Here is a 22,940-nt window from a genome sequence, read left to right on the forward strand (position 1 = left end):
TGCTGACACTGTTGATTATTAATGAGAAACTTTTTAACACTGCTTGAATGTGTAGTAGGATGAGGATTCTCTTATTGGTTGTGGTATTGAATTCCATTGATGGGATGCGTGGAATGAAAAGACAGCCTGGCTGAATGCGCTTTTCCTAAATGGGATGGTGCAGTCTCCCCTAGCCGCACCTCTAGTAACCCTGGTTGAGGTGGACTTTAGGCTGATGAAGCGAGCCAGAGGAGGAGGAGCCTTGACTTGTTTTGTCATATGATATTTCACAACTGTTTTTCATTTATTCTCTCTGGCTGTCCATCTCATAATGTTCACATACACTGAACACAAATATAAATGCAACACTTTTGTTTTTGCTCCCATTTTTCATGAGATTAACTCAAAGATCTAAAACATTTTCTATATACACAAAATAACCATTTCTGTCAAATATTGTTCACAAATCTGAAAAAATGTGTGATAGTGAGCACTTCTCCTTTGCCGAGATAATCCATCCCACCTCACAGGTGTGGCATATCAAGATGCTGATTAGACAGCATGATTATTGCACAGGTGTGCCTTAGGCTGGCCACAATAGCAATCAAATAATACAATTCAATAACATGCTTTAATCATTTAACCGTTAGTCCGTTTCTATCAGCTACGCACCGTTATGGTGTAATTACAGCCTATCTACCAATTGGATCTAAGATAAAAGTCAGCCGAATTAGTATTGATACTGCAAGGAGACGTATTGTGTGAAAATAAATGTAAGATGTTGTTTAATTGCTGATATAATTATGATCCACGTCACGTTTTCAGTTTTGGCGGCAGTTCCTCATGTTTGTCTAGAAGTCTTCTCATTAGGGCTCTATAAATAGAGAACTACGGCAGATATGTAATATTTAATGCCGCCGAACCGTGTATTACAATGCCGTTATGTGATGACTTTCAAAGAGAAAAGCAAGGAATAAAGTATTATTAAATTTTTTTTTCGGATTTTACATCGCATAAACACCATTTCCCAACGTGCATTGCTGCTAAACCATCGAATCACCGAGCTGAGGATCTTGCCTACGTCTGTTTCCGGTATTGGTAATGACAGATGTATTTTGTTATACACACATTCCTTCACATTTAGACCGGGAAGACCTTCCTTTTTGATAAAGATTATAGTTAGGGCTGATTAGATTCAGCCCCTAGTTTTGCTGATATAGGCTTAGTTTGTCGGTGGACATCTTACTTCTTCCTTCTCTCTGTCTATACCTGTGTACTCTCATGTTCCGATTAACCCAGCTTCCCCAAATGTCTTTCTTTTTGGTGTCTATATACGCCGGGATCCGGAGTCATGGATGATCCTGCGGTCCTGTGTCCTGGATCGCGAGCGCTGGATCTTGAGTCGTGGCTGTGATCCTGGATCATCGGTCCTGGATGGATATCCTCGTGGATTCATCTTCTTATTATACACACATGCATTTCCAAATATTTGGACTACCTATGTTGCAAATGTATTATCTTTTCAATTTACACACGGCATCTATTGCACGTCTGTCCGTCCTGGGAGAGGGATCCCTCCTCTGCTGCTCTCCCTGAGGTTTCTCCCATTTTTCCCTTTAAACTGGGTTTTCTCTGGAAGTTTTTCCTTGTACGATGTGAGGGTCTAAGGACAGAGGGTGTCGTATTGTCATACTGATATTTTGTACAAACTGTGAAGTCCACTGAGACAAATGTAACATTTGTGATATTGGGCTATAAATAAACATTGATTGATTGATTGATTTAAATTTACATTGAAGTATTTCGTGAGGCCTTCTAAAATGTTTTTAAATATAACTACGGTTCTAGTTGAAGAGTTTGTAAATTAAACTATGAACTATGAACTATGAAATTAAAGATGAACCGAAGTTGTTGCCTGGCAACGCAATGGCACAACGTCACATCCGTTAATTTCACATCCACACACATGGATTAACATCGATTTAATACATTAATGTAGCCTTTGTTTCTGCTAAAAGAGGTGTCGACCAGCTCGGGCAAAAAGAAAATCGGCGAAATCGAGTGTGACTATTAAAAAATAAATCATTATTATATTAATATTGACAATAACAACCGACCGTCGGGGTAGCATTTGCTTGGCATTTCCGGGTATATCTCCACTGGTTGGGCCATGTTAACAATACTGTGTAACTGTCACGTTTGAAGGGAAGAAATCGTGACATCTTCACGTCTCCCAGCATGGTAAATTGTCACATGTTCACGTCTTGCCGTGATACCGGGATGACAGAAGAGCAGGAACATGGGAGAGCAGGCTCAGAAAGGACAGCAGTTACAACAGAACACAAACAAGCAAACTAAATAAGAATTATTATAAAAGAAAAAGTCAAATCCATGACAGTTAGTAGCCTGCGCTTGTGCGACAGCGTGCTGTGCTTTTCCATTCAGTGCATTTGTACAAAAATAATTTAAAGTAGTGTATTCTGTATAAGTTATGTGGCTGCAAACCAGTTAATACTGTTTTTATAGATAGTATTGCGTATACCACACACAAACACATACCCACAAACACGATACACACACACACACACACACACACACACACCAAACTAAAGGTTGTTAATTTCCTCCTGTTACCCCCTCTAGCAATTTCAACCAAATGGTGGGAACCTATGAGGAGCTCCAGGCTTATCTGAAGGAATATGTAGATGAGCTTTCCAGGAGTGATGAGAGGAGAAACGCCCTGTAAGTGCACCATGACAGAGTCAGTGAGTAAAAGCAAACAGGGGGCCCAATGTGACCGTATGTCCCCTGCTGTTCCTCTCTCAGGCCCCACTCCCCTCATATTGACTCTGCAGAGGCCCAGGAGCTGAGGAGGCTGAGGGAGAAGATTTCCCTCCTGCCTTTCAAGGATCTGGAGGTCATCGCGACTCTGGGCATGGGAGGGTTTGGACGAGTGGAGCTGGTTAGCTTCAGTAACACTACTATTATACTGCAATTTATTTATCTGGATAATGTTTTAACAGCCAAACCCTGTTCTTGTTATTTATTCAACTCAAGTCCCTTTGTAGTATGGTATCTTTGAGCAAACACAATGACCAATGGATGAAAAATAAGAATATTATTAAAATATATCTGCAAAATGAAGGGGCAGTGTTTGTGACCTCATGGCAGGTTGGGTCAGAGGATATGACAGGGTGAGTGATGAAACATCTAATCTACTTCATGGAAAAAAGTGAAATGTAGCATTAAGCTGTTCTAGATCATTATGGGAAAAACATGAGATTTCCTGAGGCTCTTCACTATAATCAAAGTATTTTTCCTCGGGAGGCTATTACAGGGACAGTGTTTATTAATGAAGGCTAACTCCTCTCTGTTGCGTCTCAGGTAAAGCTGAAGGACGAGGACACCACGTTTGCTCTGAAGTGCATTAAGAAGAAGCACATCGTCGACACCAGACAGCAGGAGCACATCTACTCTGAGAAAAACATCCTTCAGCAGACAAACTCTGCGTTCATCATCAGGTGAATCTCACCACACATGCAGGTGTAACCATACCCTGATACCTTTGTGTAAAGATATGCAGTTGTTGTCTGCTTGTCTGAGCTAGTGGAAGCACAACAAGGTTCAAGAGAAGCGGCAGGAGGATTTTAGGCAACACAAACCTCCTGTATTCCGAAAGGAGAAGATGAAATGGAGGGGTGGTGGTGGTGTTTGAGCTTCTCTGTGGAGTTGCTAAGAAACCTGCTGGGAGAATGCTGCTGACCCGGGTCCATCCACTGCACTGAGATTTATCTGGACTATGACTTTACAGAACAAAGGCTTGTGTGAGCAGTGTGTTGACTGTCATTCAGAGGAAAGGTCAGCCATCATGTGATGTTCACTCCTCCGTACACTCCCTTTATTCTATATCAGTTCAGAGGTCTTTTATTATCAATTAAATCTAAGTATGTCAATTATATGTAATGTGTCGTCATGTGTTGTCAAGTTCATAGAACAACAAGGGCTTTTCTCTGAAGAGTTGCAGTAGCAGTATTTTGTATCTGCAGCTTCACTCTGTAAACCCTCGTTAGTCCATAGAAGTGCATTAGACGCATGTCCTGGGTTTATGACAACCATTATTCACCATTAATATTATTAGGATTTGCATTACCAATACAAGACATCAATACCAATAAAAAGCATGAATGCAGTTTTGACTAAAGGTGCACCTCAAATGTACAGAATAGTAACAGGGTAGTAAGCTTGCTGGTTGGTGATGTTTTTAACGCGAACAGGAGTTAACAAAGAGTCTGTTGGCTGTATTTCAGGTTATTCCGAACATATCGGGATGATAAGTTTGTCTACATGCTGCTGGAGGTGTGTCTTGGTGGAGAGCTGTGGACTGTGCTGCGGGATATGTGAGTGTAGGTTATTTTGCTACATTATAAACAACTTTATTGAAAATATGCATAGTAACTTAAAGGATTAGTTTACTCAAAATCACTAGAAGTAATAAGTATATTTATTTTGAATGTTGTTAGGGAGAGAGCATATGTATGCATGCACACACAAATACCTTCACAGGAAAAATATGGGGAAGTAGGGGAAATGGTTTTGTAATATCTATGAGATCTAACGAAACACTTTGATAATGGCATACAGCTATTCTCAGACATTCTGAGATTGAGATTTCCTTTTTGCTGTGTTTTGGTCAGCCTCAGGTGAATTCTGTTTACAGCGATATGCTTCATATTTCTGGTGCTCTAGTCACAGTGTAATAGAATACTTAACTGGGAACATGAGACCATAATTAGAGTACCACAGACAATTTACAATGTTGGCGGCTGCGTTTCGGTCTGTTGCACCGATAGACTATGGTTGCACATGTAAACCATCCACAGTGCACTGACCTGGGGAACATCCTGGCATGACTGCAAGGTGATCATTTAACCTAACAAATGAGGGGTTGGGTTGGGAATGTGAGTTGCTATCTATCTCTCCAAATGTACCTACATCTAGTCCAGACAGTTTTACATTTCAGATGAATTTAAAGGACCAGTGATGACATTGAATCTGGCAGAGATTAAAGAAATGCATCAGATAGGTTGACAAAATAGCAAAAACCAACCCACCAATTCTCACCACAAGTGTTCTCTGAAGCAATCATGACGCATTGAGATCAATATGGAGTTGTAACAAACAAACTGTACACAAAATACAATTATGTTTGGAAGAAGACTATGGTATTGCCATGTGCTTCTGCTGTATAGAGCTCAATATCTTTTCCTGGGGACCCCCGTTGGTGTATGGCTTAAGATGCACAACACCCTAGTAGTTGTCCTAACTGTCTTTGTGTATTCATGGATCCATTCCTGTGTGGTTCTTTTCTTAACCTACCAGGAGCTATTTTGAAGAGCCCACAGCCAGGTTTTGTACTGGTTGTGTCTTAGAGGCCTTTGATTACCTCCACACTTTGGGCATCATCTACAGAGACCTGAAACCTGAAAACCTTCTGCTGGACGCTGAGGGTTATGTCAAAATGGTAAGCCACTTGTTTTAAATATGTTTTGTAATATTTAAAGAGTGTTATGCAATGTGTATCTAAATTATTAACATATATTCTTAATTCCTCTGTGTTTCCTCAGGCAGATTTTGGCTTTGCTAAAAAGATCGGCCTTGGAAAGAAGACCTGGACATTCTGTGGGACTCCAGAATATGTGGCCCCCGAAGTCATTATGAACAAAGGTCATGACTTTGGAGCTGATTGCTGGTCCTTAGGAATCCTCATATTTGAACTTCTCACTGGCAAGTAAGTCAGTCAGTCAAAAATATTAGCTTTTTACAATCTTAGATGCAACGTTTTATGAAGGTGAAGTTGAGTGTACTCAGCATAGCAGGTCAACATTTGATTTAAGCTAAAATGTTTAAATATATATATATGCAGTAATAAAAGCATTTAACTGTAAGGTGCCCAACTAAAAGAAGGCAACATGAGCAAGATATTTCACCTCCTCCCTCCCACCCTTAATCCTAAAAGTGCTTTATGCGCACTATTAAATTCAATCTAGTTGATAGTGTCTTTAATTTGATGCATGCTTGTTTGACTACAAGTTGTTTTTAATTCATTTATTTGTTTTGTTTCAGACATTAAGATTTTAAAAAAATGGCATAAAGCCTGGAGGCATTCGAAACAGCTTCCCTGGCTCTGTTTAAAGTTGAAAAATAAGTCCAAGTCAAAGTCAACTTTATGTGTACAGACAGAGAGATCGAAATACTGTTTCCCACAATCCCAAATATAAAACAAATGTATATATATATATATATATATGTATAAATATATATACACAGAATAAAAGACACATTTTTACATGTGCACACATTAAGACCTACATAAAAACACAACAATCAATATATACAAAATAACAGTCACTTCAGTATTTAAGAATGTACAATAATAAACATGTTAAATTAGATGGATTTAGTTTTTATAATCTCTTAGAAAGAAAGAAACCTAATGTTAAACCCATTCTTTCATTAGTGTAATGATCATTTTACTTCCCAATAAACAGGAAATCTGTTTCTTCTGGGTTTTTTCCAGCCCTCCCTTTGCAGGCACAGACCCCATAAAGATATACACCATGGTCCTCCATGGCATTGAGAAGGTTGACTTCCCTAAAAGAATAGGGAAGCGTCCAGACGACCTTATCAGGAGACTCTGCAAGTACGGTGAATCAAGAAACAACTTCTGATATGAGGATGATAGTGCTCTGTCATTTAAACAGACACTTAGGAAACCACTGTGTTGATGGTGGTGTGGAGCAGACCAGGCAATATCATTCAAAAATATGAAATGGATGATTATGTTGCAGTAACACTGATGTCCTGTCCACATTTGCCTTTGTAGCCAATGTGCTAGCAGCTTGTAAGTGTTGATGCTGCTGCTATGTATATTCAGCCAAGTGTCATACAAATGTTATCATGTAAGTGTGTTAGGTTTCCTGGCAGTATCTTTCTCTTAAATAGAGAATCTTCAGGGTTAATAAATTGGACTAATATAAAATGTCTTCCACTTCCTATCAGGCTAAATCCAGTCGAGAGGCTGGGAAACAAAAAAAATGGCATCATTGACATCAAAAAACACAAGTAAGAAACTTCCGCTTGACTGCTCATAATTTAATTTAATTATATTTAATTCAAAACTGTGATGTAAAGTTCTGTTTAGCAGAATGCTACTGGCAGCATGCTTGTTAGCTTGACATGTTGTTAGCTGGTAATGTAAACTGGTGATGTGCACCAGATAACTTGCTTTTTGAGGCAATAACCTTGGGTCCCCAACTAAAAAATGTAACAATTACTGAGACAACAATTGTATAAAATTGTAACAATTACCTGATGTCCCTAAAGACTGACCTGCACTCCTATAATGAAACACAATATGGCAAACTGGTTCTTACCTTTGATATAAATGTCAGAGGACATACCAGAGGGGTTGCCAACTGGCTATTTGTAAGACGATTAGAAACAGGTATTAATGGTGTTGGAATCACTAATGGGTGAAGTAGCTTTGCAATGTATTCCTTAGGTGAGGATAGGATTAAAGGGCGCAGTTAAGGTGCACAAGGTCAGAGAATGATGTTTAAAGTGTTCTCATAAAACTAACGGCTGATGCTAAGACTTGGGAAGCCAGTAGATACCCAATGACTAGACTACTGAGCAGGCCATAGCTGTCAGGTGTCTATCAATCAATTAGAACCAAATATGTTGGATTTCTGTACCCAAACTTCATCAGATCCCCAGCTATAGCCGTGGTCTTGACATAACATCTTGAGATCGAGACCAAATGCAGTCGATTCCGAGACAAGACCAAGACCTTTAAAAAGTGATCGGTTTCGAGTATTACAACACTACAAATCAGTTGTGTAGTACAAAAAAAAACTACACTAAAACACTATTTTATACTACAGAGACTTCATTTAACTTCAGTGCCTCATGGGGGGTTAAGTTGAACCACTGGCTCACTTTACCCCACAGCCACTTTTTTGGAGAAAAAAAGCTGTCTAGCTTAGCCATTGATGCTAATCTTTAGCACAATGATTTACATGGTTTTACACCTTGCTAAATAACCAACATGTATGATACATATCACAGCCACACTGTAAAATGTTTGGCTGTACAATTACAGTACATTACTGGCTACTAGTTGCATGGATTTCACAGTAATTACTGTAAATATTTCAAAGTAATTTACTGTAGATATTTTACAGTAAATTAGAATAAAAAGTACAACTAAATACTGTGATTTTACAGTTGCCATGCATGCCCATGTAATTACTGTGATATAGCAGTACAGAGCTGTGGTAAGATATTATATTGTAAATCTGACTAGTTAACTGGGATTTCACAATAACTACACAATTCAATCAGCTCAATCAACAAATAAAAACAAAGAAAATGCCCATTTTAACTTTGTATTACTCCATTGTAGTGCAAAGTACATTTCACATTGTCTTGGACATGTTGTTACGGCCCCAACCTCTACTCCGCGGTAGTGACTCGTGCTGAGACCCATGAAAAGAATACACGTAATAACCGGTACTTGGTAACGAGCATTTATTGATAATCAGCCGTTTGCTCACACAAGCAAAACGGGAAACAAAAAGAGGTCTGGAGGATTGGCCAAAAGGAACAAACAGAAGGGAACTCGAGCCAGCCACACCACGGACCGTAGGACCCAGAGCTCCCCCAACCAGAAATCAAATATAAACCCTATGGGAAACAAAATAAAGCCGCAAAAACTGGACTACCAGGTCCTCCAGGCTAAACATAAACACATCTGCAAAAATCAATCAATCAATCAATCAATCAAAAATATGGCCTACTGCTCAAAATGGCAAAGAGGTATTCTAAGGAGAGTGTCTCCCGGCGTTAGGATATGCGAGACATACTTCTCCTCCAGCTTCTATTTATATATACACGGCTGAGTGGAATTTGGAACACCTGGGCAGAGGCGGAGCCAGGGGCAGACCAGGTGCACCTGGGCAGAGGCGGAGCCAGGGGCAGACCAGGTGCACCTGCGCAAGGCACATGCAGCGGTGCCCCTTTCAATTTAAGTAAAACCTGCACCAAAGAAATAAATTAGTATTTAAAGCCAAGCAAGAGCGATAAAAGCAAGAAAATCACTTAATGTGTTATCACAGAGGATGGTCTGAATACAGCATTTTACTATGAAATAATACAGTAACATGTTGTGAAATCCTGGTAATCATTTATCCTGTACATTCACATTAATTAACTGCGCCTGCATTGATTTCACTGTGAAATTCAATTATATTGTGAATATATCAATCAATCAATCAATGTTTATTTATATAGCCCAATATCACAAATGTTACATTTGTCTCAGTGGTCTTCACAGAGTGTACAGAATATCAGTATGACAATACGACACCCTCTGTCCTTAGACCCTCACATCGTACAAGGAAAAACTTCCGGAGAAAACCCATGGTTTAAAGGGAAAAATGGGAGAAACCTCAGGGAGAGCAACAGAGGAGGGGTCCCTCTCCCAGGACGGACAGACGTGCAATAGATGCCGTGTGTAAATTGAAAAGATAATACATTTGCAACATAGGTAGTCCAAATGTTTGGAAATGCATGTGTGTATAATAGGAAGATGAATCCACGAGGATATCCATCCATGACCGATGATCCAGGATCACAGCCACGACTCGCGATCCAGGGCTCGCGATCCAGGACACAGGACCGCAGGATCATCCATGACTCCGGATCCCGGCGTATATAGACACCAAAAAGAAAGACATTTGGGGAAGCTGGGTTAATCGGAACATGAGAGTACACAGGTATAGACAGAGAGAAGGAAGAAGTAAGATGTCCCCCGACAAACTAAGCCTATATCAGCAAAACTAGGGGCTGAATCTAATCAGCCCTAACTATAAGCTTTATCAAAAAGGAAGGTCTTAAGCACACTCTTAAAAACGGATAGGGTGTCTGCCGCCCGAACACAAACTGGAAGCTGATTCCACAAATGTGGAGCTTGATCAGAAAAGGCTCTGGCTCCCATTGTACTTTTAGAGACTCTAGGAACAACCAACAACCCTGCATTCTTGGAACGCAATGCCCTAGTAGGCCAGTAGGGTATAATGAGTTCTTTAAGGTAAGATGGCGCCTGCCCAATAAGGGCTTTGTAGGCGAGAAGAAGAATTGTAAATTCTATCCTGTGTTCTATAGGGAGCCAGTGTAAGGCAGCCACAACAGGAGTAATGTGGTCCCTTTTCCTAACTCTGGTTAGTACACGAGCCGCAGCGTTTTGAATCTGCTGAAGCGACTTGACTGACTTCTTGGTACTCCCTGATAATAAAGAGTTACAATAATCCAGCCTAGAAGTAACAAATGCATGGACTAGTTTCTCTGCATCGTCTTGAGGCAAGATATGCCTGCTTTTTGCAATGTTACGTAGATGGAAGTAGGCGGTGCTTGAAATTGATTTTATGTGCGCGTTAAAGGATAAATCCTGATCAAATATAACACCAAGATTCCTTACAGTCTCACTGGAGGCCAAATTAATGCCATCCATAGTTAGTATATCTTTAGATCATTTGTTTCGTAGATTCTTCGGGCCGAGTACAATAACTTCAGTTTTGGTCGTGTTTAACATCAAAAAGTTTAAGGTCATCCACGTTTTTAAGTCCTTAAGGCAGTCTTGAATTGTATTTAGATGATTAATTTCATCAGGCTTGATTGATAAATATAGTTGAGTATCATCCGCATAACAATAAAAGTTTACAGAATGATTCCTTATAATATTGCCTAACGGAAGCATATATAATGTGAACAAAATAGGTCCGAGCACTGAGCCCTGTGGCACTCCATGGCTAACTTTGGTTTGCGTGGAAGATTCATCATTGACACGTACAAAACCAGCCTAAAGCAGTTCCCTGTATGCCAACTAAGTGCTCTAGTCTTTGCAATAGGATATCATGGTCGATAGTATCAAATGCAGCACTGAGATCGAGCAAAACAAGAATAGAGACAAGTCCCTTGTCTGAGGCTATTAGAATGTCATTTGTGACTTTGACCAGAGCTGTCTCTGTGCTATGTGTTCTAAAGCCAGATTGAAAATCTTCAAATAAATCATTGTTTTATAAGTAATCACACAGCTGTTTTGCGACCGCTTTCTCAAGAATTTTTGAGAGGAACGGAAGATTAGAAATACGTCTATAGTTGACTAAAACCTCTGGATCGAGGTTGTGCTTTTTAAGAAGCGGTTTTATCACTGCTACTTTGAATGATTGTGGAACATAGCCTGATAATAAAGACATTCATAATATTTAATAGAAAAACTTCCTTCAACAGCTTAGTTGGAATTGGATCTAACATACACGTTGATGGTTTAGAAGAGAGAATCATTGAATGTAATTGTTCAAGGTTTATGGCTGAAAAGCATTCTAGTTTACTATCTAGTGTAATATTAGAACTTACATTTCCGGGGAGCTGTTGATAACACTATACTGGTCAAAGGCAAGAGGTCATTAATTTTGTTTCTAAGAGTAACAATTGTATCGTTAAAAAAGCACATACAATTATTACAACTGAGTGCTATGGGAATAGAAGGCTCAATCGAGCTGTGGCTCTCTGTCAGCCTGGCTACAGTGCTGAAAAGAAATCTTGCATTATTCTTATTCTCATCTATTAATGAAGAGTAGTAGGCTGCTCTCGCTTTACGCAGTGCTTTCTTATATTCATTGAGAGTAATATGACAAATTAAACGAGATTCTTCAAGTTTAGTGGAACGCCATATCCTTTCAAGTTGTCTCGACTTTTGCTTTATTTTGCGGGTTTCGGCATTATGCAATGGAGCTAATCTGTTGTTTTATTTTCTTCTTTTTCAAACATGAACATTACAGGTAAAGACTGTAAAGTGGTAAAATAGTAATTTATTGTAAAATATTACAGCTAAATATTGTAAAATCATGGTAATATTTTACAGTGCACATAGAAAATGATGGGTGCTTCCTGAATCTATGTTCACATGACAACAAATGTGCACAGTTCCCTAGATACTGACACGAAGGACTCCCAAGAACTCAGATGCACGATTCTTTCTTGACTTCAAAACTATCTTTTAATATACAAAAGATTTCTCAAAGCAAAAAGGTATTTAGGATCTACTAGGACACTCAACATTTCACTAGGTTCGACTAGGTTGCTCAAAGTTTACACGAGGAAATACCGACATGGACTTAGTGTTGAGACAAGACGAACCGACAAAAGACAACAGGAAAACAGGGCTACATATACACAACAGTTAATGAGGCACAGGTGCAAACAATTCAGAACAGGAGATCACTATCAAGCTGACAAGTGACACACCACCACAGGAAGTGATGACACCTGAAACGAGAGGACAGAGTCTACATCAAAATAAAACTGCAAGGCCACCAGAATAAACACAAAACAATAAGCTCACAGACTCTAACGCTAAAACCTTACAGATACAGGGGGTGGGTCATCTTTCCCCACTCTACCCCACAGGGCATTATGATGAGTTTAAAATATTGTTTAAGATCAACATTTGACTTTTGTAGGAACCAGTATGCTCTCTTTGACTGGTTTCAACTTGCTGACATGAAACGTGGGGTGGACCTTGATGGATTTAGGAAGACATAAACGGACAGCAACAGGGTTAATCACTTTGGCTATGGGAAAAGGACCAACGAACCGGGGAGCCAGCTTCCTGGAGGCGACATGGAGAGGAAGATCCTTGGTAGATAGCCACACTCGTTGTCCGGCCTGGTACTTGGGGGCTGGACGTCGTTTCCGGTCGGCCAATGCCTTCATGCGAACGGCACTCCTCTGCAACATATGGCGAACTCCCGCCCAGACCCGACGGCAGCGGCGAACCAGAGCATGGGCTGATGGTACGGTGACCTCCTTCTCGAGCTCTGGAAACAAAGGAGGTTGGTACCCATGGACACATTGAAACGGGGAGATACCAGTGGCTGATGTGGGTAAAGTGTTGTGCGCATACTCCACCCAAATCAGATTCTTACTCCAGGTGGTAGGTTTCTCGGACGCTAGACATCTCAAACAGGTCTCCAAATCCTGATGCATCCTCTCCGCTTGTCCATTCGACTGTGGGTGGTATCCGGAGGTCAGACTAACAGTGGCTTGGATTAGGTGACAAAACTCCTTCCAAAATCGTGACACGAACTGAGGGCCTCGGTCTGAAACGACATCACTGGGAAAACCATGGATCCTGAACACATGGGACAACATGGCCTCTGCTGTTTCTTTGGCATTAGGTAACTTGGGCATGGCGACAAAGTGTGCCATTTTAGAAAAACGATCGATCACAGTGAGTATGGTGGCATTACCTGCCGATGTTGGTAATCCCGTCACAAAATCCAACGCAATGTGAGACCATGGTCTGTAGGGAATGGGCAGAGGTTGGAGAAGACCTGCCGCAGCTTGCCGAGAAGTTTTGTTCCTGGCGCACACAGGACATGCCGCCACATATTCTGCAACATCCTTCCACATCCCCGGCCACCAGAATCTGTGTCTCACCATGAACAGGGTCCTTTTGTTTCCAGGATGACAGGTAAGTACAGACGTATGGGCCCAATGAACAACTTGAGATCGAAGTTGCTCTGGCACAAACAAGCGATTCTGAGGACACCCTCTTGGTACAGGAATTCCAACGTTTGCCTGTTTGACCTTGGCTTCAATGGGCCAGGTCACCCTCCCTATCACTCGGTCTGGCCGCAGAATGGGATCTGGACTCTTGGGGACTGGCTCAGGATCAAACATCCTGGAGAGTGCATCAGGCTTTCCATTCTGCGAACCAGGTCGATATGACAGAGTGAACCTAAATCTGTTGAAGAACAAAGCCCATCTGGCCTGCCTAGAGTTCAGACGTTTGACCTTCCTGATGTATTGCAGGTTTTTATGATCCGTCCAGACCAAGAAATCCTGCTCCGCTCCCTCCAACTAGTGCCGCCACTCCTCCAAAGCAATCTTCACCGCCAACAGTTCCCGATTTCCCACGTCGTAATTCCTCTCAGCAGAAGATAGCTTACGGGAGAGATATGCACACGGATGAAGCTTGTTGTCCCCCGCTGACCTCTGGGACAGTATAGCTCCAACGCCGTCGTTGGAGGCGTCCACTTCCACCACAAACTGTCGGTGGCGATCAGGTACCATCAGGATGGGAGCTGTGGTGAACCTCCTCTTCAGTTCCAGGAAAGATTTCTCTGCCTGTGGATTCCACACAAACTGAAATTGCGTATGAACCGTCTGTAAAAGTTAGAAAACCCCAGGAATTGCTGAACCTTCTTTGTAGAGTCTGGTGTGGGCCAATTAGCCACGTCACTGACCTTAGCTGGGTCCATTTCCACCTTGTTAGGGGAAATCACAAAGCCCAAAAATGCCACAGTGTTCACATGAAACTCGCATTTCTCTGCCTTTACAAACAAATGGTTAGCCAGGAGCCAGGAGTCTCTGAAGAACAAGGTGAACATGGTTAACATGAGTTTTCTTATCTGGGGAAAAGATGAGAATATCATCGAGATACACAAAACAGAAAACATTCAGGAAATCTCGTAACACATCATTAATGAGGGCTTGGAAAACCGCAGGTGCATTGCAAAGTCCAAAAGGCATTACCAAATATTCATAATGGCCCGTAGGTGTATTGAAACCTGTTTTCTACTCATCCCCCTCCCGGATGCGCACAAGATGATACGCATTCCTTAAGTCAAGCTTGGTGAATATCTTGGCTCCCTGTAACAGATCGAATGCCGTAGAGATGAGTGGAAGGGGATATCTGTTCTTAACTGTGATCTGATTAAGTGGACTGTAATCAATACAGGGCCTTAATGAACCGTCCTTTTTCCCTACAAAAAAGAAACCTGCTGCTGCTGGGGATGATGATGGCCGAATCAAGCCAGCTTTGAGTGATGATCCGATATACTCTTCCATGGCCTCCCTTTCAGGACCAGAGAGAGAATACAACCGTCCTTTGGGGATAGTAGAGCCAGAGAGAAGGTCTATGGGGCAATCGTACGGTCTATGGGGAGGCAAGGAAGTAGCTCGTGTCTTGTTAAACACCTCCTTAATGTCAAGGTAACACTCTGGCACTTTGGATAAGTCAGGAAAGTCAGAATGTTTAGAAGAAATGATACTGTCCCTATCTGACGTCTGTTTACAGTTCCCAGATCTGGGCGGTCCACTCGAAACTGTATGAGAGGCTAAACATGAACGAGAGCACTCACTCCCCCACCCCTTAACCTTTCCTGTAAGCCAGTCCATGAGAGGGTTATGTTTAACAAGCCACAGGTAACCCAAAATGAGAGGCTGTTGAGCTGAGTTAAATAAATGAAAGCTAATACGCTCACGGTGCTCCTGATCTATGACAATTTCTATGGGTTCCGTGCGATGAGTAACTGTACATAAAAAGGCGTCCATCCAACGCGCTAGCCTCTAATGGCTGATCTAAAAGGACAATGTTTAAGTTCAACTCTTTAGCCAGCTCCCAGTCTAACAAGCTCTCATCAGCCCCAGAATCAATTAATGCATCCTGAGTCACAGTCTTATCCTTCAGTTTCATTTGTACCTGAGTCAGTCTTCTCGAGGAAGGGTTGAAAGAAGTCACTCGGCTCACCAGCGTCCCTCTTCCCGCTGATGAGCCTGATCTTTTGCCCGACAGGCTGCCAGAACATGACCCTGCTGGCCGCAGTAGAAACACAGCCGCTCCCGTAGGCGGCGCTGACGCTCCTCCGGAGTGAGTTTGGCTCTTCCGAGCTGCATCTGTTCCTCCGCGGCGCTAGGGGGCGCTGGTCGCTCTGGAGACGAAGTCCGGGTATTACTCCGCCAACCGTAGTGTTCCCTCTGTAACTCCCGTCCGAACAGTGGAGTGAAAGCTGTTTTCTCCCGACGTCTCTCTGCTAGACGTTGGTCCACCCGGATAGCCATGGCGATGAGCGAATCCAATTCTACAGGCACCTCTAATGGAGCTAACTGATCCTTTATGGGATCCGCTAATCCATGCAGAAACGCATCAAAAAGAGCCGCTGAGTTCCATCCACTCTCCGCTGCCAGGGTCCGGAATTCGATCGTGTAATCCGCCACTCTCCTCTGCCGTTGTTTGATGTTCACCAGGGCTCTCACTGACTCTCTCCCGGGTGCTGTCTGGTCAAAAATGTTTTTCATAGAAACCTTAACGACTGGCAGACAGGCGAGTCTCGGGCCCATTCAGCTGTTGCCCAGGCTCCCGCTCTTCCCGTCAAGTGAGATACTATGAAAGCTACCTTAGCTTGATCTGTGGGAAATGCTGCGGGCTGATGTTTGAAATGGAGATCGCACTGTATCAGGAATGGACGACAGTTTCCAGAATCCGATGAAGCGAGGCGGAGTGAAGACGATGGCATGGGTATTTGAACAGGGATCTCAGCAAACCCGACCTCCGTTGGACCGGAAAACTCTGCCGCAGGAACAGCAGGACGTGCCTCGAGGTGCGTAAGTATGTCACGCATCTTTTCCGCCAGGTGATTTATTTCCGTTGTCACTGTAGACTGGAAATGTTGCTGACGGGCATTTAAGTCCTGAACCCCCTGATTCATTGTTGTCAGCTGTTCCTCATGGTGATGCAGGCGTGTTCCTTGCGCCTGCAAAGCCGTCTTTAACACGGTGGAATCGGCTGAGTCCATCTTGTTTGGTCGGTTCGTTCTGACACGAAGGACTCCCAAGAACTCAGATGCACGATTCTTTCTTGACTTCAAAACTATCTTTTAATATACAAAATATTTCTCAAAGCAAAAAGGTATTTAGGATCTACTAGGACACTCAAAATGTCACTAGGTTCGACTAGGTTGCTCAAAGTTTACACGAGGAAATACCGACATGGACTTAGTGTTGAGACAAGACGAACCGACAAAAGACAACAGGAAAACAGGGCTACATATACACAACAGTTAATGAGGCACAGGTGCAAACAATCCAGAACAGGAGATCACTATCAAGCTGACAAGTGACACACCACCACAGGAAGTGATGACACCTGAAACGAGAGGACAGAGTCTACATCAAAATAAAACTGCAAGGCCACCAGAATAAACACAAAACAATAAGCTCACAGACTCTAACGCTGAAACCTTACAGATACAGGGGGTGGGTCATCTTTCCCCACTCTACCCCACAGGGCATTATGATGAGTTTAAAACATTGTTTAAGATCAACATTTGACTTTTATAGGAATGCTTATCCAGCGGTTGGCGCATGTTATTGTGTTTTGTTGCAATAATGTAAGATCTTATATATTGTCACAGTGGCATTCATGTTACTCAGAGCTTTACCCAGGTAAACTAGTTACAACACTAAGGTTGTATCAGGCCCGGTTCCAGAACAAAATGCGTGTGCATCTGAGATTAGAGAGGGTGCTATTTTTATAAGTGGGGAGTGGACCTAACACCCTCTAGGGGCGTCCTCACCTCCTCTAGGAGGGTCCTCACCTCTTCTAGAGGGGTCCGGGGGCATGCTCCCCCGCGAAGATGTTTTTTGTTTTTTTATATTGAAGTTAAAAGCATCAATCTGGTGCACTTTGAGAGCAAAAATGTGCTCTTTGCTTGATTCATGCCTTCCCAGTCTAGTTTAAATATACCTGGGCAGGATCTGTTTTGCTGAGGTCCTCTGGCACTTGTGGGCCGCCAAGGGGTGGCGGTGTTTGGGGCAACGAAGACGGCTGCGGCTGCTCCGCCTCCGTGGGCGAGGCGGGCAAAGCCGGCGAGTCGGGCGTTAGTGTCCACGACAGTGGCCGCGGGTAACGTAATGTCCCCATGATCTGAACTGTTATTACCTGCAGTAGATGCAGTGTTACTGCTGGCGATAAGGGCTGGTTGTTTTAACCATTTTCTGATGTCCATCTTTGACTGCTGTGTAAGCACCTTGCAGATGACGAACGCGCAGCGGCACAAGTCACGCGCACCTGACATAATAACGTTACTTACCGTTTACATTGACCAAATAAATGCAGCAGACAATGCTATTTAACCACAATTACAATTTATTTTATTTCAACTATATTCTTCTTCTTCTTCTTCTTCTTCTTCTTCTTCTTATTATTATTATTATTATTAGTATTACTACTATTATTATTATATATGCAATATTTTTGACTTGTCATTTTTTTTCTTTTTTTGACTTTTCATTTTTCAAATGAGGGTGCATAACGACTCAATTGAGGATGCAATGCATCCTTATGCACCTCCGTAGAACCGGGCCTGGGTTGTATCCTGTAGCCTTCAAATAAGATGCCACCCATTTAGATTGTTTTATCAGCTATATTGCAGAAAAGTTTAGAGTGGAAGACATAAAAAGACTGAAAACATAAGCATACAACCGTGATTAGGTTATAACCACTGGTTGAAACCAGTAGGTGTATTATGTGGTTTTGTAAGGGATAAAATCAATATGTGCTGAAACGTTCAATTAATAACACTGTTTTATTCTATTCACGACATTGTCGACACACTCGACTTCCTGTCTGTTCGGACGGTGTTTGTAGCATTAGCATGTAGCTAATATTATTTTGTGTATGTGAATATAAGGAGAATGACACGTGGTGTTGCACATTAAACAGACCCTCCAGAAAAACGCGGGCAAAAATCCTTGATTATGCGGGCAAAAATCTTTGATTATGCGGGCTAAAATCCTTGATTATGCGATCAAACATGCGGGGTTTTATGTGATTTAATGCGGTGAAATTGCGGGAAATTGCGAAATATGCGGAAAGTTGCGAAATATGCGGGAAAAATAAATATTGGGCTGTCTTATTTATTTATTCTCTCTCACACACAACCTGCCACTAACGTTAAACCCCTTTACTATTCAATTAAACACATTCAATGTTTATTTATTGTAAAAGCAAACACACTTACTTCTCCGCCTCATTATCTGACCAGCTTCAATCTTGTAGGCTTCTCACCTCGTTTCTTGCAACCCTCGAAAGGGTTTTGGAGGTTGATGCCTCGGTGAACATGAGTTGTTTGGCTTTCTTGTCTGCAGCAGCAGAAAGCATTTTCAAATGTTTGAATGAATCAAAGTGGGTCGTCACCGTCAGGGTTGGGTTGTAACGGAATACATGTAACGGCGTTACGTAATCAGAATACAAAAATCAAGTAACTGTATTCAGCTTGCGTTACATTTGAAAAACGATTTCCCCACGAGGGATTAATAAAAGTCCATCTTAATTTGAAAAACGAGTAATCTGATTACAGTTACTTTCGTAAACCTGAAGTGAATACATTTTGGATTACTTATTGGAATTATTGGTGGAAAGATTTCCTCACAACATGTAATATTCATTACTAAAGGTACAGACGAATCATCACAGCGCACAAAAACTTTTACCACCGCAGATGGACCAAAAAAGGGAGCGTTTGAAAAAAAAGGGGCGGGTCCGCTCAGTGAAACAATAACAACGAAACATGGAGAAACAAAAGTCTGCGTTTAAGTCGTGTATCTGTAGAGGTGTGTGTGGTTAAAACACATCAGCCTGCGGTCGCTCTTTAGCCTTATGATTATGAAAGTAAACACAGCGAAGGCGGTGCGTGAAAGGCACTGCGCGCTCGGCTTCTCAGAGTCTGAGTTAACCCTCCCGCTGCCTCCTGGTGCTGCAGAGATGTCATGAAGTGAAGGAGGTTTTCCTTCTATAAAACAGCTGTGGGCAGCAGATACTGTGAGTGTCACGGACATGAATTCATAGATCAAGGCAGACTGGTGCACAGAGTATCCTGTTTTGCCAATCCGGTGCTTAAACAAATATAGCTCTACACCCCTGGCCGAAATGTCCTTAAAATGAAGTCCGAGTTCGACATTTTAATTCATGTCCTGCCAACACTGGCAGGACAGAAGGCGACACGCCCGTTCTAAGCCGTGTCCCTCACTCTCCTCACATCCCAAGCTGCATCCCCAACAAGTGTATTATGTTGTTACATCGTTTCAGATGTGATGTTTCAGTTGTGCTCTTGATAAGCCATTAAAACGGTAAAAACACGTTCAGTTTCCTTTTGCTTTTTGTGTCTCCTATTCACCAAAATATACCCATCTGTGATGGAAAAAGAAAGTAATCCAAAAGTAATCTGATTACGTTACTTTTTTAAGACACGTAACTGTAACTGTATTCGGATTACTTTCAGAGCCATGTAATCAGTAATCAGTAACTGATTACATTTACAAAGTAACCCTCCCAACCCTGGTCACCGTCGATTTTCTCTTATGCTCCAACATAGAGTTGCACGGGGTGCAGAATAGTTCCCCCCCACTTTCGTGCAAAACATCGGGGTACTGCTTTGCCCGGTCTTTAGCAGAAATGTTCGTCGGTAAATGAGATGGATTAGATTTTTTCATCTTGGTGTTTTCTCTCTCGTGTGAGCTCCACACGTTCACTCTACGGTGCTGTTTACCTTCTGTGATGCGCGAGCTGATGACGTTGCGTCATCATCATCACTTCAGGTCAAGACGAGTTAACTTTTTTTTTTCTCAACTTTGTGTGGAAAAATGCGGGGATTATGCGGCTTTTTGATAAATATGCGGCCTTTTAAAAATCTGCGCCATTTTGCTGATTATGCGGTAAATTCGGCGATCGCAGAATCGCGTTTTTCTGGAGGGTCTAATTAAACACACTGTCTTCAACTCTCACTTATTGACGCTGCAATACTATTATTAGGGACTGTTTAAATGACCAACTAGACCAATTAGAAGATTGTAACTAACATCAGAAAACGACAGGACGTGCCTTGGGAGAAGAAGCCAATGGGAGAAGACTACAGATGATAAATATGTGAAAGGAAGCTGGTCTCTTTCTCATCCCCTGCGACGGAGAGAGCAAATTCATTGTATCATTCGACCATTGTTTTATTAAATGCTGTTAACTTGTAAATAAGCTTCCTGGAATCTTTTCAGCTAATCCTACCTCAGATCGTAGAAAACCCAACAATTTCTAATTATATTTCAACCAGCAATAATCTGGTTTAAGGTTACAGCCTGTTCTATTTAAAATAAAGTCCAACCCTGAGGTTATTTTTGTTCTGTTGTAAAGGTGGTTCCAGGGCTTCAACTGGGAAGGTTTGAGGCGTCACAAGCTGCCGTCCCCATTGAGGAGAGAGGTGAGACCATGAGCTTTGTTTTCTAACATGGCGCACTGACATACTGTTCCGGAACAATCTGAGAAAAACACTTGCCATCCTATAAACTTTAGAAGAATGCAATATACTGCTTTTATTTTATTCATGGGGAAATCTGCCATGATGTTTACAATATTATTTGTGACCGATAATGGAAAATTGAGATTTAATGAAGGTTAAAATGCATAAATACATATGGTAATAGCATAGCTATGAATTAGCAACTACCAACTGAACTAACTGGCTCTGAACCAAGCCCAAAGGATCAGCGACAGGTTTGAAGAACATTTTTGAAATGGTTGAATTACAGTGTGTTTTATAGATTTTTGGTGCATGTAAATGGTCTGCAGAGACTAACATCCCTGTTATCCTTCCAGAGGGAGTTTCTCTCCCACACACTCCCCACCCTGACTAAAACGGCCCCATTGGACTCCATTGTTTACTTCCATAACAAAGTGACATCACTAAACTGTTGAGTTACCCTGATCTACATGTACAAAAATATACATTTTCTCATTAGGTTTTTGAGAAACAACATTGTTTGAAGTCTGTTAGATTCTCACACAGTCATGTGTCATGTGGTCGAGTGGTTGTCCAACGTACAAAGTGCAAGACTGACTTATTTAAGGTACTGAGTTACAGTGGTTTCCTAGCTGCATGAAGGAAATCAAACTGTCCCTGACATGTGTAAATATTGACCTATAAGTATGTATTTTAAGGAAGACTGTCAGTATGCAAACTGAACTGGCCAAATGTCCTTGATTAGGGTGTGCACGGCCATAAGGGATTCAGCTCTACCAATGAGGACACTGCGAATGAACTGATGCTGGCAAAATGTATTGACTTCCTGATGATTTATCTTGCTCCTCAGCTGAAGGGCCCAATGGATCACAGTCACTTCGACTTGTTCCCTCCTGACACAGAGGAACCTCCTGATGAGCTGTCTGCTTGGGATAAGGACTTCTGATGGTACAGAATCTAAGCAGCAGCAGCGGATTTAACTGACCATAACTCCTAAAGATAATCTTTGGATCTCTCTCTCTCTCATAGTGCTTTTTTACCTGGAGTCCATCACCAGGACTGAGACTGAACGAGAAACCGGCTGTGAGGAAATACATGTTCATCATTTTACAGATACTCATGATTAACTAATCATGAGGTGACTACTGTATGTTGATGTATACAACCTTTTTAAAACCTTAAACCTTTAACCACAGCAGGAAAATCAACTGCCCATAAAATCGGGCTCCCCATGTCCTAAACAAGAAGGCACTCCTTTGTGTTTTTACTGTTTTTACAAACCAACACATTTCAGATATGTACCCAGATAGCAAAATATGATTGAATCAATGTTGAAATATGGTTAGGCAGAAATATTGAATCCATGTTGAAACCCGGACATTGAAATTAAACAGAAAGCGCAAATTGTTTTAATGTTGAATAAACGTTGGACTTTCAACCATAACTGACATATAATCAATGTTGATTCAACCATCATCTAAATAGGAATCTACACGCACATTTTTGGTTGATTTGACATTGAATCAATGTTAGGAATCAACATTGATTCAACCATCTTCCAAATGGGAATCTACATATACATTTTAGTTGATTTTATATTGAATCAGTGTTAGGAATCAACATTGATTCAACCATCTTCCAAATGGGAATCTACATGTAAATTGTAGTTGATTTTATATTGAATCAGTGTTAGGAATCAATATTGATTCAACCATCATCTAAATGTAAAACTTACTTTCAAATATTCAACTTTTCTAAGCATACTGT

The 22,940-nt window shown here is 41.6% G+C and overlaps 1 protein-coding gene across 1 annotated transcript in view; it reads left to right on the plus strand.

Moving 5' to 3' along the window:
• The window catches only part of LOC117459933 (cGMP-dependent protein kinase 2), a 62,914-nt gene extending 40,795 nt beyond the window's left edge, over nt 1-22,119 (plus strand). The window contains exons 10-19 of the mRNA XM_034101102.1: nt 2,623-2,721; nt 2,806-2,941; nt 3,364-3,500; nt 4,287-4,376; nt 5,359-5,500; nt 5,604-5,767; nt 6,557-6,679; nt 7,039-7,101; nt 21,068-21,134; nt 22,024-22,119. Coding sequence (XP_033956993.1) covers nt 2,623-2,721; nt 2,806-2,941; nt 3,364-3,500; nt 4,287-4,376; nt 5,359-5,500; nt 5,604-5,767; nt 6,557-6,679; nt 7,039-7,101; nt 21,068-21,134; nt 22,024-22,119 — 1,117 coding nt within the window. The remainder of the gene's footprint in view (nt 1-2,622; nt 2,722-2,805; nt 2,942-3,363; nt 3,501-4,286; nt 4,377-5,358; nt 5,501-5,603; nt 5,768-6,556; nt 6,680-7,038; nt 7,102-21,067; nt 21,135-22,023) is intronic.
• The last annotated feature ends 821 nt before the right edge of the window (nt 22,120-22,940 follow it).

The sequence above is a fragment of the Pseudochaenichthys georgianus genome, chromosome 15 (assembly GCF_902827115.2).
Source record: "Pseudochaenichthys georgianus chromosome 15, fPseGeo1.2, whole genome shotgun sequence".
Classification (NCBI taxonomy): Eukaryota; Metazoa; Chordata; class Actinopteri; order Perciformes; family Channichthyidae; genus Pseudochaenichthys; species Pseudochaenichthys georgianus.